The sequence below is a fragment of the Maylandia zebra genome, linkage group LG7 (assembly GCF_041146795.1).
Source record: "Maylandia zebra isolate NMK-2024a linkage group LG7, Mzebra_GT3a, whole genome shotgun sequence".
Classification (NCBI taxonomy): domain Eukaryota; kingdom Metazoa; phylum Chordata; class Actinopteri; order Cichliformes; family Cichlidae; genus Maylandia; species Maylandia zebra.
Window position 1 is genome coordinate 29130201 of NC_135173.1, and position 16395 is coordinate 29146595.

The 16395-nt window shown below is 42.4% G+C and overlaps 1 protein-coding gene across 4 annotated transcripts in view; it reads right to left on the reverse strand.

The window, feature by feature from the left end:
• Positions 1-9532, reverse strand: part of cadps2 (Ca++-dependent secretion activator 2) — a 191916-nt gene extending 182384 nt beyond the window's left edge. For 3 of the 4 annotated variants that reach the window (XM_076886194.1, XM_076886195.1, XM_004556193.3), the window contains exon 1: positions 9037-9532. In XM_076886194.1, coding sequence (XP_076742309.1) covers positions 9037-9369 — 333 coding nt within the window. In that variant the 5' untranslated portion in view covers positions 9370-9532. The remainder of the gene's footprint in view (positions 1-9036) is intronic. The other variant, XM_004556192.3, reaches the window with a different exon arrangement.
• Positions 9533-16395: the final 6863 nt, after the last annotated feature.

Consider the following 16395-nt stretch of genomic DNA (forward strand, 5'->3'; position numbering starts at 1 on the left):
ACTGCAGGATCTAGGACTGAGCAGCTCCCTCTGCAGCTGGATCCTTAGCTTCCTGTCTGACAGACGCCAGGTGGTCAGACTGGGCAGCATCACCTCATCCCCCATCACACTGAACACTGGTGCTCCACAGGGGTGTGTACTGAGCCCTCTCCTGTACTCACTCTACACCTACGACTGCACAGCCACTAACAGCTCCAACATCATTGTGAAGTTTGCGGACGACACTACAGTGGTGGGTCTTATCACCAACGGTGATGAGACGGCTTACAGGGAGGAGGTCAGCGCCCTGACCCACTGGTGTCAAGACAACCATCTCACCCTCAACGTCGCAAAGACAAAGGAGTTGATAGTGGACTTCCGGAGGTGCAGAGAAGTACACACCCCCATCACCATCAACGGCGCTGCTGTGGAGAGAGTGAGCAGCTTCCGGTTCCTTGGAGTACATCTGGCTGAGGATCTTACGTGGTCAGTACACACAAACAAAACAGTGAAGAAGGCGCAGCAGCGCCTCTTCTTTCTCAGGAGACTGAAAAGATTCGGCATGAGCCCCCGCATCCTCAGGACCTTCTATCACTGTGCCATTGAGAGCATCCTCACTGGATGCATCACCACCTGGTATGGCAACAGCACCGCCTACAACTGCAAAGCTCTCCAGCGAGTAGTGCGGTGCTCTGAACGGATAATTGGAGGTGAGCTTCCCTCCCTCCAAGACATCTACAGGAAGCGCTGCCTGAGGAAAGCGGGGCGGATCATCAAGGACTCCAGTCACCCCAGCCATAAACTGTTCAGACTGCTTCCATCAGGAAGGAGGTTCTGCAGCATCCGGTCCCGTACCAGCAGACTGAGAGACAGCTTTTTCCATCAGGCCATCAGACTGCTGAACACGTCATAGACACCTCAGCTTCACTACTGGAACTTCAACATTATGCACTCCACACTGTATATAAATGCCACTTGTTTTGCACATATTCAACTCTGTATATTTTATATATTTTATTTTATTTTTATTTTTTTTTTTATTTTTTTTTTTACTATTTAATTTGTAAAAATGTGTATACACACTAGGGCTGCCACGATTAGTCAACTAGTCACGATTATGTCGACTATTAAAATCGTCGACGACTAATTTAATAGTCGACGCATCGTTTGAAGCTTTGTAAGATCACAAAGGACGCAGGAATGAGTAGTAGGATTTAAGGGTGTAATAACGGACTGAAACAGAAGATGGCAGCACTGCATGTACAAGGATGCCAGCTGCCGTTAAACCCCGAAGAAGAAGAAGCTGTGTCCCAGAATTCATAGCGCAGCCCAGCGCAGTTGTCAACAATGGCGGCAGCTAGTTAGTTTTAACTTTACTCTTATTATTCTTTCTGGGTCACAAAATAAACGTTTAACATATTTTCAGGCGAGAATGTAGCTGTGTAAACCTCAAATATCTGCTCAGTTTATCAAGACACCACATATTTTCAAAAGCTCTCCGACGTTTTCGGAGACATCTGTTACCCACTAGCTCGTTAGCTAGGCGGGGGCAAGGCTAACTAGAGCCGTGAGAACACCGGACTCCGGGCAAATCGTTTTCAAACCCACCGCCGTCTTTCGCTACTCAGGTTAAACATGATATATGAGTCACTTAGATAACTTAAAATGTTATTGTTTGGCTTTCTTTAGTATTTTATTTGTTCCTGAGTAAATCGGTTTGGCTGAGATTAAAGTTATAGTTTTTGCACAGCTAAATAAACTTCAAGCAGACAGCTGATCATCAGAAGTTTGAGACGCTGGATAATATACTCCGGTGTCCTGTTATATTTTAGAAAGCAAGGAGTTTATTAAACTTCACCGAAACAATCTGCAAATTTCATTAAAAATTAATAAACTACCATCTTGTCTTTATTTTTAGTTAGCACAAACACTTCAAGCTGTAAGCTAATGATAGTTATATAAGACCAGATGCTGCTGGTGCAATAAGCTGTACGCTGTACGTCCAATGGATGATGATCTGATTAGTCGACTAATCGCAAAAATAATCGGTGACTAGTCGACTATCAAAATAATCGTTTGTGGCAGCCCTAATACACACACACACACACACGTAGGAAAATATTTAGTATACACATCCAGAAATGCATACACTATTATATATTGTACATATATTTATTAGTTTCAGGTTGGCCATTCTTGTATTTTGCTCGTTTGTGTTGTTGTGTTTGCACATCTCTGTAGCTTGTGGGGCTCGCACACAAGAATTTCACTCGCATGTGCTGTGCCAGTGTGCCTGCACATGTGATGTGACAATAAAAGTGATTTGATTTGATTTGATTTGACCCCACACCACATCAAGAACTCCACCGACTTCACTGACAAGGTCCAGAAACTTACCCTGGATCCAGATGAAACCATGGTGTCCTTTGATGTAGTCTCTCTTTTCACTTGCATACCCACCACGGAGGCCGTGGAGACTGTCAGAAAACGACTACAAGAAGACAGCTCCTTGGAGGACAGGACCAACTTCACACCTGATCAGATTTGCACACTGTTAGACCTCTGCCTCACCACTACATATTTCAAGTACAACGAAGGCTTTTACAGACAAAAACATGGCTGTGCCATAGGCTCCCCCGTGTCACCTATTGTAGCCAACCTTTACATGGAGGAAGTGGAAAGGAAGGCTCTTGGCTCTTTCAAAGGAAGAGTACCCAGCCACTGGTACAGATATGTGGACGACACCTGGGTCAAAATCAAGACACAAGAAGTGGAATCCTTCACTGCGCACATTAACTCTGTGGATAAAAACATCAAGTTCACCAGGGAAGACACAAAGGACGACTGTTTGCCTTTCCTGGACTGCGCCGTGCACATTGAAGAGAATGGCAAACTCAACATCAAAGTTTACCGGAAGCCCACACACACGGACCAGTACCTCCACTTTGACTCCCATCACCCTCTGGAACACAAACTTGGAGTAATCAGGACCCTACACCACCGGGCAGAACATGTTCCCTCTAAGCCTGAAGGTAAAAAGAAGGAACACACGCATGTAAAGGAAGCACTCAAAACGTGCGGCTATCCTAAATGGGCGTTCTTAAAGTCAGCAAAGAGGCACAGAAAAGAAGACCAGACACCAGCGAGGGAGGATAAGAAGGACAGACGCAACAACATTGTCATCCCCTATGTAGCCGGTGTATCAGAGAAACTCAGGAGAGTTTTCTCCAAGCATGACATCCCGGTGTATTTCAGACCCAGCAACACGCTCAGACAAAAACTGGTTCACCCGAAAGACAAAACGCCAAAACACAAACCTAACAATGTGGTGTATGCTGTACAGTGCAGCGAGGAATGCTCAGACCTCTACATTGGAGAGACCAAACAGCCACTTCACAAGCGCATGGCACAACACAGAAGAGCCACCTCCACAGGACAAGACTCAGCAGTCCATCTGCATCTAAAGGATAAAGGACACTCTTTTGAGGATGGCAATGTTCACATTTTGGACAGAGAGGACAGATGGTTTGAAAGAGGAGTGAAAGAAGCCATCTATGTCCACTGTGAGCGACCATCTTTGAACAGAGGCGGGGGTTTACGACACCAACTCTCTGCCATCTATAATCCAGTTTTGAGATCCCTTCCCAGACACCTTAACGCCCACTCACATCCTGGGCCATCTGACCTCAGGAATTCGCATGATAAGGTGGGGCCAGGTTTCACAATGAGCTCACCCGAAACTCTGGCTGATTGGGACCCACACCCAGTTTCACACCTTGGCTCAGGCGATTAGAGGATCATCAGGGGTCCTTTTGTCCCTCTGTGGGGGGTTACTCCCACTAGGTTTATATCTGGGACTCTCCACCATTTGACCTTAGAACTGAAGAAGCTTCTCGGATGAGAGGTGAAACGTCTTCAAGCAACTTAAAGAAGTCCAGACGCTTTTCTTTGCAAGTTCCTTTGACTACGATGACCTGGATGACTGAGAACCTTCACAGACATCTTGGCTGTCTTTTCTAAGAATGTTTTACTTTATAAATTGATTTACTGTGACCAACACGAATATTAACAGTTTGAGAGTTTTGCTGAAGCATACTGATCAGCACAATCACAGGATGCAGTCTTTGTGTGGGGATTTCTCCAAAACGTGTTGATCACAGTTTTTGACAGTCTGGTATAGTAAGTAGTTCATTTGTAATTGTGCTGGGCTTGTCTGTGTCATTGTTTCACAGAATAGCATTATCAAGATGTAGGGATACCCAAATTGGCCAAAGGTGTCGTGGTGGAGATGAGTTCGAAGCCTCGATACAATTCCGGCACAAACATGCTTCAGTGATTCACAAAGTCTTGCTTTGCCCATCACTAGACCTTGTTGACAAACCCACAAGGTCATAAAAACAGACAACAACATGGACGTATGTAGGACTACTCGCGCTGATGAAATTCATGCGACTCGGACCAGAGTAGCCTCTAGCTGACTCACAGATGCAGAAAGTATTATTCTTGTTTGAAACGACAAAGAAGCCAACTTTATAACCGCTCAGCTTGATCTTTGACATTGTTATGTAAATAAATATAATCTCTCCCATTTCCAGATTAATGTTCTGTCATTTAACTAGACTTATCTTGTATGATTAAATTATCTATAACATAATAAATGCTGATTGGAGAGGCTCTTTGTGAATTGTAAAGGACCCAAAACACTAGATTCACAACTGCTCTTGGTACAAGAGCCTGATCCACTTAATGAGTTTGTCATCCATCCATCCATTCGCTTCCGCTTATCCTTTTCAGGGTCGCGGGGGGCGCTGGAGCCTATCCCAGCTGTCATAGGGCGAGAGGCGGGGTACACCCTGGACAGGTCGCCAGTCTGTTGCAGGGCCAACACACAGAGACAGACAACCATTCGCGCTCACATTCACTCGCATATTCACACCTAATGGCAATTTGGATTTTCCAATTAACCTATCCCCTCAAGCTGCATGTCTTTGGACGGTGGGAGGAAGCCGGAGTACCCGGAGAGAACCCACGCAAACACGGGGAGAACATGCAAACTCCACACAGAAAGAGCCCGGCCTGATGTTGGAATTGAACTCAGGACCTTCTTGCTGTGCAGCAACAGTGCTAACCACCGTGCCACCGTGCTGATGAGTTTGTCATGAGAACATTTATTGATTTATTGAACCAGATGTTGGCTTCCTTTGTCTAAACACTGTGGAAAGATCCTCCACACTGTTTGCTTTTCACACTGCTGCAACATGTATTTATGCCCACCATTAAGGTGCAGGAAGCCGCTGCTGAACATCAGGTGTAACCACTTACGTATGGCTATCCATACATTGTGAGATGAGCCATAACCCTATCCCTAACCTTAACCAATAATCAGTAAAAAGAAAAATGTGCTTATGTTTAAATAAACATTATTTGCTTAGCTTTTGTCGTCTGTGCAATAGAGCTGGGCGATATAAGATTTTTTCATATCACGATATGTTTTTTTCATTTCAGGCGATAACGATATCTATCACGATATAAGCCAAATAACTATATTTGTAAGATTTAAATGTGCCGTTGCTCACAAGTAAAATGTGAAATAATCAGCAGCTTGTTTTTATTTAAATATTTATTTCCCATAATAAGTTCAACAGGGTAGATGTACTTAAGGAACATGAGACTTTTTCAGATAAATAAAGGCAAATATTGCAAACTACACAAAAGGCAGCCGCTAAAGCGTTTAAGTTTCAAAATAGAACAAATGAAACAGACTAAATTGTCAATTCCACTTAGAAATAAAGTATTAATTCTAAAAATAAATCTTAGTTTGTTTTACAGAAGAACAGACAAAACTGACTAACTTTTGTCAATATCAAATAAACTGAGAACTAAAAGGAAATTCTCAATCTCTCCTTGTTGTATAGCTGAGCTTTTCAAACAGTTTTAACAGTTACTTTAGTCTGACAAAAGCCGAATGACGAATTAGCGCTTCCAGTCAGACACTGAAGCTACGTCCACACGTACATGGGTATTTTTGAAAACGGAGATTTTCCGTTTTCGTTTTAAAAAATAATCCCGTCCACACATAAAGGCAGAAATGAAGGAAAACGCTGCTATGAACATGCCAAAGCAGCAGGTGGAGCTAGATTCCTAACCGTGCAGAAATGTTGGCCAATCAGAAGTCTAGAAGCCTCGGTGGGAAAAAGTAAACAAAGCTGGGGCATAGAAGCAGAACCGAGTCGTATGTGTGGAGGGACAGTAACTGTGTGTATATGTAAGCATTTAAACACTGCAGAGAGTAGAATTAACAGTATTGTAGAAATTCATTTCACCGAAACAATAACGTGGCGCACAGTGTGACGTCAAAAAATGTGCACACCTTTGACGCTGCGTTTTCTCAGTTTTCCTAGTCCACACATAAATGCAAAAACGGAGTTTTAAAAAATCTTCGTTTTCAGTGACCAAAAACGCCGTTTACGTGTGGACGAAAGGTGCAAACGCATAGAAAAATCTGCGTTTTCAAAAATACCCGGGTACGTGTGGACGTAGCGCATGCACCAGTTTATTGTATTTCCAGACTTGCTTTCGGCACAATTTACAATGAACGCTACTCTGTTTTTTGTCAGACTTGAAATAGCCGAAATACCTTCACCCTACGGAACTTCTATGGCTCTTCCGTTCGACAATCTCTCCGGCCTTGGAACCATCATCTGTTTTCTCTTCGGTCACGCTCGGTTGATTTTTCTAGTCAGCACACTCATTTCCTCCATTACCCGGGCGGTACGGTGGCTGGCTGCTTCCCAAACAAATACACATGTGCGGCTTGGCACTTGTGCTGTACGTATCAAGTCACGTGACGTGACGCTGCGGCTGTGATTGGTTCGGCTCTGCGCTACTTAATTTGGATTGTCTGTTCTTTTTTTCTTTTTTTAAAGAGGACAAGAGCAGCGAGGTCTATCGCGATAGTTGAATTTCTCTATCGAGTAAAAGTTATATCGCAATACATATCGTTATCGTTCTATCGCCCAGCTCTACTGTGCAATGAACTGACGACTCCTACATATGTGGTAGAATTTTTCGACAATGTATGATACTCAGATGTGTATGCTGAAATGTCAAAACATTGGGCTGCACTCCAGCTCTTCACAAATACATTCATGTGATTCTGATGTGGACAAACAGAAGGAAACTATTCACATAATCAGCTGAATCGTCCTGCATCCTGCAATCCAATCTAGAGCTGTGTGTTTGGCTAAAATGATTTGAGCTGGCTACTAGCTCCTTGAATGTGTCATACTCTTAGTACAATCAACCTAGTTACACTAGTACATCCTAGTGGTAGTGTGCCAATTCATAGTTTGCAAACCAGTCGCAACCAATAGCAAAAGCCAACCGAGAACACCAGCGTGCTGTGTGAGAAACATGCAGGAAAGTGTGCACCAGTGTACAGAGCCCTCACGGAGATCTAGTATAAGTCAACCAACAAGTCCCACATTCTCTAATGTTGTAAAGGCACTAACAGAGCGAGGCCCATAACATCACAGAAGCTAAAATAGATTTCTTATCCTAATTTTAATTTATTTTTAATGAAAAAAAGAAAAAAAAGAAATACAAAACAATAGTTTGATATAGTTGAATAGTTATTCAATACTAAAAATATCTAAGTGTGTTAAATATTGATACCAACAGTGTCATCTTGGCCTCTTCGAGCTTACGGAGAACTTCATCACTCCTTCCCTCACTAACAGCTGAAGTTCATCGTCATCACTCTGAACAACATTTTTGGAGAATTTTCAAGAGATGTGTAAAGCTCTCGTTTGAACAACATTAAAGTCTTAAACAGGTATCATAGACGTCAACATTGGTCATTCAACTATTAACAATTATCTGAGTGCCACATTAGTAGTCTTTTGTTATTAGCATAGTTGCCATCATGTGGTGTTTCTTCAGATTTCAATCATTCAGTCCAATAAAGGACACCAAACAAGAGTTAACAGCTGAATAAGCTGTTTGGCATTGACAGAGAAGGCAAATCTTTCCTGGAGGCAACTTATTCAGCTCTGCTGCACTATCCACAAAAAGTCATTTTCCTTACAAATGTAGGACCATTTAAGTGGAACTAAACAGGCTTACCAACAGTGTAAGATGTATATGCATTTGTAACAATGTTACAAAAAAGAAATAGACAACCAAACAGATTTCCTTAAATTCTGTGCTGTAAAGCAGATATATTACGAATGGGTTCATAAATCTGCCTAAACAGAAAAAATATCTCTTGCAACCACAGCTTTTAATGAGCTGCAACTCGTAAAACAACATTTTTGTAAAAAAAAAAAAAAAAAAAAAAAGTTTAAGTTTAAGCATAAACTCTTTCTCTTGTGTCTCTCTTTTCTCTTTTTTGTGAGTTTATGACTTGCAGACTAGCAGGTTGCTTCTCCCCTGCAGATGCGTCAACTCCTGCCGCAAAATGATGAGAAATGAATTGATTATCTGCTGAAAACGACTTGTGAAATATTCCAAGTTGTGGCACTGTATGCTTTCAGGGTATGACCGTGTAATCGTGATCTTGTTAGACTTGTAATACCGGTTAACACAACTAATCTCCCCGAGCGTAGCAATACCTGAAGCCGCTGCTCAGAGCAGATGCGGTGAGAGGAAAGAAGAACCACGACGGAGGACGGCGTTAACCCGAACGGTAAAACTAGAGGTCCGGTAAAAGTTCGTAAAACATCCTCCGTACGGTCATTTTTGCTCCCCTGATGCCAAGAGAACTTTCCCAAGCTCCGGTCTGGGAACGCTGCTACGAAAACCCTGTAACATTCTGCGAACCTTCACAGGATGTCCCGTCGTTTCTGGGTATATTTGGTTAAAATTGACGATTAACTGCGGATTAAATATAAACCGAATTGACCGGTTGGTTCTAGTGATCACAAAAACGATGCAGTTTTCTCGTTTGTGTTGACTTTTTAGACTGGTAAGACCAATTGCTTCCAGTTAACACATTTCCAGTGGTAGACAGTGGTTTTTGCATAGCAGACACTCAACAGGTGTGCAGCAATAACTCACCTTCTGCTGCCGACGGGACATGTCGGTGGGCTGCTTGGCGTTGAACGGGTAGGCTATGCACCGGAGGACGAACACATAAATCTGCAGTTTTATTTTCCTCTCCTCTTCCTCCTTCTGAATGGACTCACGTTTCCTCTTTTCCTGTTCTTCATCTGTAGCGCTGTTCACTTTCGTACTTTTGCCGGCGAGGCTTCCAGGTGTCGCGGAGCGCAGCTGCTGGCTGCCCGGGGGTCCCGTTTCCCGTTTCTCTGCAGAGGAAGAGGCGTCCGGTTTCCTCTGAGGCTCTAAGTCGGACTCCCCACCAGTGTCTTCGCTAGAAGACGAATCTAACATAGTGCACTGCGTCAAAATTCTGCTTCAGACTGAGAAAAAAGTCAGGAAACAATTTTTGAGCGTCTTTTTGTTTGTTTTAGTCGACGTGGCCTTGACGTCTGCGTAGGTGGCGCGCTCTGAACCACGACTTCAGTGGAATGTCAGGTTACTGCGGAAAGCAAAGGTAGGCGGAGTTTTCATTGTTAAGAGGTGGTCTCCGCGTGCACTTCGTTCCTTCACAGCTTTAAAGAATGCGTTGGCGCGTGCACAATGTGTTGTGCCCAAAACTAATTTCCAGTGTTTGTGTTTTTTATGTATTATATCTTTGCTTATGCTGATAGCCTGCAGTCAACAGGATTTAAGAAGGGGCTGTGTGTAAAATAAAGAAATGATCTGTTTTGCAAGTTTGCAAGTCTTTATGGCTCTGTGTTATTGTACATACATTATAATCAATTCAGTCCTTTTAGGCTGCTTAAAATATCTCTATATAACTGTTATATTTATTGCAGCTTCTGCTTCCCTCTCGACCTGATCTATCTTGAAAAAGTGAAATGTGTATTTTTGATTATTGTTTTGAGTGTCATTTGTCAACATGGTGATATAAATTTATGATCATTGTTGCAATAGGGGTGGTTTCATCTTACTTACTTTTTCAAACTGACCAAAGGACTTCATCAACTGGTATCAGCGCCGATTCCAGGTTAACACAAAATCAAGAACTGGTGGTGGATTTTTAGAAAGACAAACATGCTGGGAATGGGCATTGGCAAAACGGACTCATATAACCACCTGACCAATAAACTGGATTGGACTAACAATTCAAAGGCCATCTAAAACAAAAGTACAGGGCAGGCTGTATCTGCTAATGAGACTCTCAGATCTTTTAGAGCAAAGACATGTATAGATACACATACATACACATCATATATACAGTGGGGCAAAAAAGTATTTAGTCAGCCACCGGTTGTGCAAGTTCCCCCACTTAAAATGATGACAGAGGTCAGTAATTTGCACCAGAGGTACACTTCAACTGTGAGAGACAGAATGTGAAAAAAAAAAATCCATGAATCCACATGGTAGGATTTGTAAAGAATTTATTCGTAAATCAGGGTGGAAAATAAGTATTTGGTCAATAACAAAAATACAACTCAATACTTTGTAACATAACCTTTGTTGGCAATAACAGAGGTCAAACATTTACTATATGTCTTTACCAGGTTTGTACACACAGTAGCTGGTATTTTGGCCCATTCCTCCATGCAGATCTTCTCGAGAGCAGTGATGTTTTGGGGCTGTCACCGAGCAACACGGACTTTCAACTCCCGCCACAGATTTTCTATGGGGTTGAGGTCTGGAGACTGGCTAGGCCACTCCAGGACTTTCAAATGCTTCTTACGGAGCCACTCCTTTGTTGCCCGGATGGTGTGTTTTGGATCATTGTCATGTTGGAAGACCCAGCCTCGTTTCATCTTCAAAGTTCTCACTGATGGAAGGAGGTTTTGGCTCAAAATCTCACGATACATGGCCCCATTCATTCTGTCCTTAACACGGATCAGTCGTCCTGTCCCCTTGGCAGAAAAACAGCCCCATAGCATGATGTTTCCACCCCCATGCTTCACAGTAGGTATGGTGTTCTTGGGATGCAACTCAGTATTCTTCTTCCTCCAAACACGACGAGTTGAGTTTATACCAAAAAGTTCTACTTTGGTTTCATCTGACCACATGACATTCTCCCAATCCTCTGCTGTATCATCCATGTGCTCTCTGGCAAACTTCAGACGGGCCTGGACATGCACTGGCTTCAGCAGCGGAACACGTCTGGCACTGCGGGATTTGATTCCCTGCCGTTGTAGTGTGTTACTGATGGTGACCTTTGTTACTTTGGTCCCAGCTCTCTGCAGGTCATTCACCAGGTCCCCCCGTGTGGTTCTGGGATCTTTGCTCACCGTTCTCATGATCATTTTGACCCCACGGGATGAGATCTTGCGTGGAGCCCCAGATCGAGGGAGATTATCAGTGGTCTTGTATGTCTTCCATTTTCTGATGATTGCTCCCACAGTTGATTTCTTCACACCAAGCTGCTTGCCTATTGTAGATTCACTCTTCCCAGTCTGGTGCAGGTCTACAATACTTTTCCTGGTGTCCTTCGAAAGCTCTTTGGTCTTGGCCATGGCGGAGTTTGGAGTCTGACTGTTTGAGGCTGTGGACAGGTGTCTTTTATACAGATGATGAGTTCAAACAGGTGCCATTCATACAGGTAACGAGTGGGGGACAGAAAAGCTTCTTACAGAAGACGTTACAGGTCTGTGAGAGCCAGAGATTTTCCTTGTTTGAGGTGACCAAATACTTATTTTCCACCCTAATTTATGAATAAATTCTTTACAAATCCTACCATGTGGATTCATGGATTTTTTTTTTCACATTCTGTCTCTCACAGTTGAAGTGTACCTCTGGTGCAAATTACTGACCTCTGTCATCATTTTAAGTGAGGGAACTTGCATAATCGGTGGCTGACTAAATACTTTTTTGCCCCACTGTATATATTGGAGGTATACCAAGAGCTAAGAGAAGGGCTCAAGAAGATGTGGAGGGTGAAGGTAACAGTGGTCCCAGTGGTAATTGGAGGACTAGATGAGGTGACTCCCAAGTTAGATGAGTGGCTCCAGCAGATCCCGGGAACAACATTGGAGCTCTCTGTCCAGAAGAGGGTAGTCCTAGGAACAGCTTAGATACTGTGGTACACTGACACCTCTACAGGAAAACATGTCTATTAATCATGGCGTTAGGGGGAGCACCCTCTCTCTCTCTGCCCTCCCCTTCTATCCAGTCTTTAAGTCTGACGTTATTAGCCGTTTCTGGGTCCAAACTTCGCTCCAGGTCCCAAAATCAAACGAACACTGCTGTATCACTGAGAGTTACAAACTGTCTAAAGTCTTTCATCTTTAATAAAACGATCAGCATTGCTGCTTTACCAGGTGTAACAATTAAGTTTAACATCCAGGCATCCATGAAAACAAAATGTATGAAATTTAATGGAGTTAGAAGTTAGTAGGAAGTTAGCTCGCTAGTTTCCACCTAAACATGATATAGCATGTTCTGACTGAGAGATCACAGCTGTTAGTATAATATAAACAGTGCTAACTTTTTTCCACTCGACAAAAGTTAACGCAAGAGTTCCCGATGGTTAGGGACAAATGCAATTGCATGGCAGGATGCTGTGAATGGACCAAACTTCAGTCGGAAGAACAACTGAGATAACCCATCCACAATACGAGGTTAGTCATTAATATACTGCTGCATGGGCTGAGCTGTAGCTATATTGTAAGGTTTTAAAAACTGAGCTTTAAAATGAATAGTGATTTTATATATATATATATATATATATATATATATATATAAGAAACAAAACACAACAGTTGTATTAAAAACACAACAGCCTTAATAGACGCAGAGTAGTTTGGACCTGAAAGCAGGATTCATACCTCATGACTTAACGACCGGATACGGCTGACTGGAGGATAAGAGATGGTTGTCATGGTGAACTACAGGAGGCCTTATTACAGGGAGATGTCCAGAAGGCGTAAGATGACCCAAGAGATGGACCCACGCCAAATAAGGGGGATCAAGTTTAAACTGCAGTCTTTCCCCAACCTTTTAACCAATCATATTAATATTTTGTTCGTCACATAGGAAAAATGTTTACTGCCTGGATGTGGTGCTGTTTTGTTCATTTGGTTTGCACAATGGAGGAAGAGCCATGGCGCCATTATTAATTAGAATCTTCAACTGCTTAATAAATTGAGGAAAATAAATACTTTGAGTTTCTTCATCTTCTCTCATAAATTGAACCTGACAGTATGCAGTGAAGAAGTAAAAATATTAGCAAGATAATCGACCTACGTGGGAGTAGCTCTTCTGCACCGTGTTGGCACAAGCATTTGAAGATAACAGTGGATGAATTATATCCTTAAACTTAGTTACGGCACTTTCAAAAAGACATCTGTTGTGATGAAATCTATTCCCCACTGCTGTGTAATCCATTATTGTAAAGGCTAAGCAAGGATAAGCATCAGGTTTTCAGATGAATTAAGAATTTGTCTAGGTCTTTAGGTCACAGTTATGAGCTAAAATTAATTTTATTAGGAAATGTGTCCAATTTTAGTGCAAAGTGTTTTATCTTTGCATTTCCATACTCTTGGCAGTGGAAAATCTTCACCAGCTGATGCTATTAGTCCCAGAGGAGCTATGGAGAAAACAGAGTGTTAAAGCTGGAGTTGTTCCACTGATCATTATGTGGAATGTTAAGTGTTTGAACCATGAAGTGGTTGAGTACGGTGAACTGATTAAGATCCAAAGAGGAACACTGAGAGCGGACTTTGATGTGCTTCATGGAGAATTACAGCTCATTTCAATCCTTTATGCTTCAGCTGAAATTTGTGCCAAAGCTTTATCTGTAACCTACAACTTAACCTGATGTGCAGGGTCAAGTGATGGGTTTATAAGGTAAAGGTATAATTACTGTCACCTTAAAGACCACTGGTACATAGTCCATTAAAAGAGATAAATCTGAAATTATGATCAATCTAAGAATTAATTAATGGTACAGCTTCTTTTAAAAGACTGAAGCAACCAGTGATTGAACCATTCTGATTAATAGATGCTCTACCTGCTGAGACATTTATCTGTTTTATTTGTGATAAATAACGTAATCTTGTAATCTATCTTATCTGCATCACCAGGAGTGTAAACCAGACTTGGCTTCCCTCAATTGATATACCATATTTTCTAACAGGCTGCGGGTATAAAAATGATTACATCAATAATAATCTATATTGCACTTCATGTGTCACTCGAAAAGGAATTTGTGAAAATGAGGCTGGTCTGATATAGAACAGGTTACGTGTTCAAAATTAGTTGCTATAATTATCTAGATAAGACAATCCCCATTGTGATATTAAAAACTCCCACAGAGACCAGCAGTTGTTTCTGATGGCATGTGTGCTGTGGATAAACCTCTGGTCTGTGATGGCAAACTGAGTGGAGACCAGCAGCTGATGAGCTTCGGTGATTTATCATTGTAACACAGTGGTTCTTAACCTTGTTGGAGGTACCGAACCCCGCCAGTTGCATATGCGCATTCACTGAACCCCTCTTTAGTGAAAAATAAAATATGATTTTTTTCAAATTCAAGACATAGATATGTTTTTTACTGGTGCACAAAATGAGCCGTGGTGGAGGCTCTGCCGAACCCCTGAGACCGACTCACCGAACCCCTAGAGTTCGATCGAACCCAGGTTAAGAACCACTGTTGTAACAGGTGAGTTTTGTCTTGGTGAATATGGTTGATGTAGAAAAGGTGGAGTGTGAAAAAGTTATCAATAACCCCTTTAGTACAGGGCGGGCCATTTATATGGATACACCGTAATAACATGGGAATGGTTGGTGATATTAAAGTCCTGTTTGTGGCACATTAGTATATGTGAGGGGGCAAACTCCTCAAGATGGGTGGTGACCATGGTGGCCATTTAGAAGTCGGCCATCTTGGATACAACTTTTGTTTTTTCAATAGGAAGAGGGCCATGTGACACATCAAACTTATTGGTAATGTCACAAGAAAAACAATGATGTGCTTGGTTTCAATGTAACTTTATTCTTTCACGAGTTATTTACAAGTTTCTCTTTGTTCACAGCCATTGACATGTCGAAGAGGTTAACACGTGAGGAGCGGATCGAAATTGTGTTGATATCTGGTGACCACTTATAAAATGTGTTCAATGTGCTGCCCATTGTGTTGGATTGTCAATGCAACACTCTTCTCCCACTCTTCACACACTGATAGCAACACCGCAGGAGAAATGGTGCAGCACCTGAAACTACGGATTCTGGATGTCTGTGCTGGCATTTCTCAGTGTGTGAATGTGTGTGTGAATGGGTGGATGACTGGATATGTAAAGCGCTTTGGGGTCCTTAGGGACTAGTAAAGCGCTATATAAATACAGGCCATTTACCATTTACCATTTCTCCTGCGGTGTTGCTATCAGTGTGTGAAGAGTGGGAGAAGAGGGTGGCATTGACAATCCAACACAATGGGCAGCACATTGAACACATTTTATGTGTATATGTGAGGGGGCAAACTCCTCAAGATGTTTGAGGAGTTTGCCCCCTCACATATACTAATGTGCCACAAACAGGACTTTAATATCACCAACCATTCCCATGTTATTACGGTGTATCCATATAAATGGCCCACCCGGTACATCAGCAAGAAAAACTGTGAGGATGATGAAGAAGGGAAGGCAGCTCTGTCAACATGACAACAGTTTTTTTTCGGTGATATGGGGCCACTGTAAACATATGATTTATATATATTAAGCTTGACATTAAACAGAATTCAAATTATTTCAAATGAACTCAAAGTATGAAGCAGTAATATTATCCCATTTAATACTGATTGGGAACATTTTTCTGTAGAACAATTATTTTCACTTTATGCACAATTTTCCACTAATGCGTCGTCCCTGTACCAAAGTTGCCATGTCCCAGTGGCCCCCAGGATTACAGGCCTGTCATCCTGTCATCATTACATCATGAAGACCCTGGAAAGACTCATCCTGGACTAGCTCCGACCCATAGTAAGACCACATCAGGATCCCCTTCAATTTGCTTACCAGCCCCATCTAGGAACTAAGGACGCCATCATCTACCTGCTCAATCGTGTCTACACCCATCTGGACCAGTTGGCGAGCACTGTTAGGGTCATGTTTTTTGACTTTTCCAGTGCATTCAACACCATCAGGCCGACCCTCCTGGGTGATAAGCTGGGTGAGTCCTTTGTCACGTGGTGCGAGCAGAATTATCTGCAGCTCAACGTGGCAAAGATCAAGGAATTGATTGTGGATTGTAGGACGACCAGGAAAACCTTGACCCCGTTTCAATATTTAGTATTTATAATCCTCCACAACGTGGACATTGTGGAGGACTATAAATACCTTGGAGTACACATAGACAATAAACTGGACTGGGTTAAAAACACTACTGCACTTTACA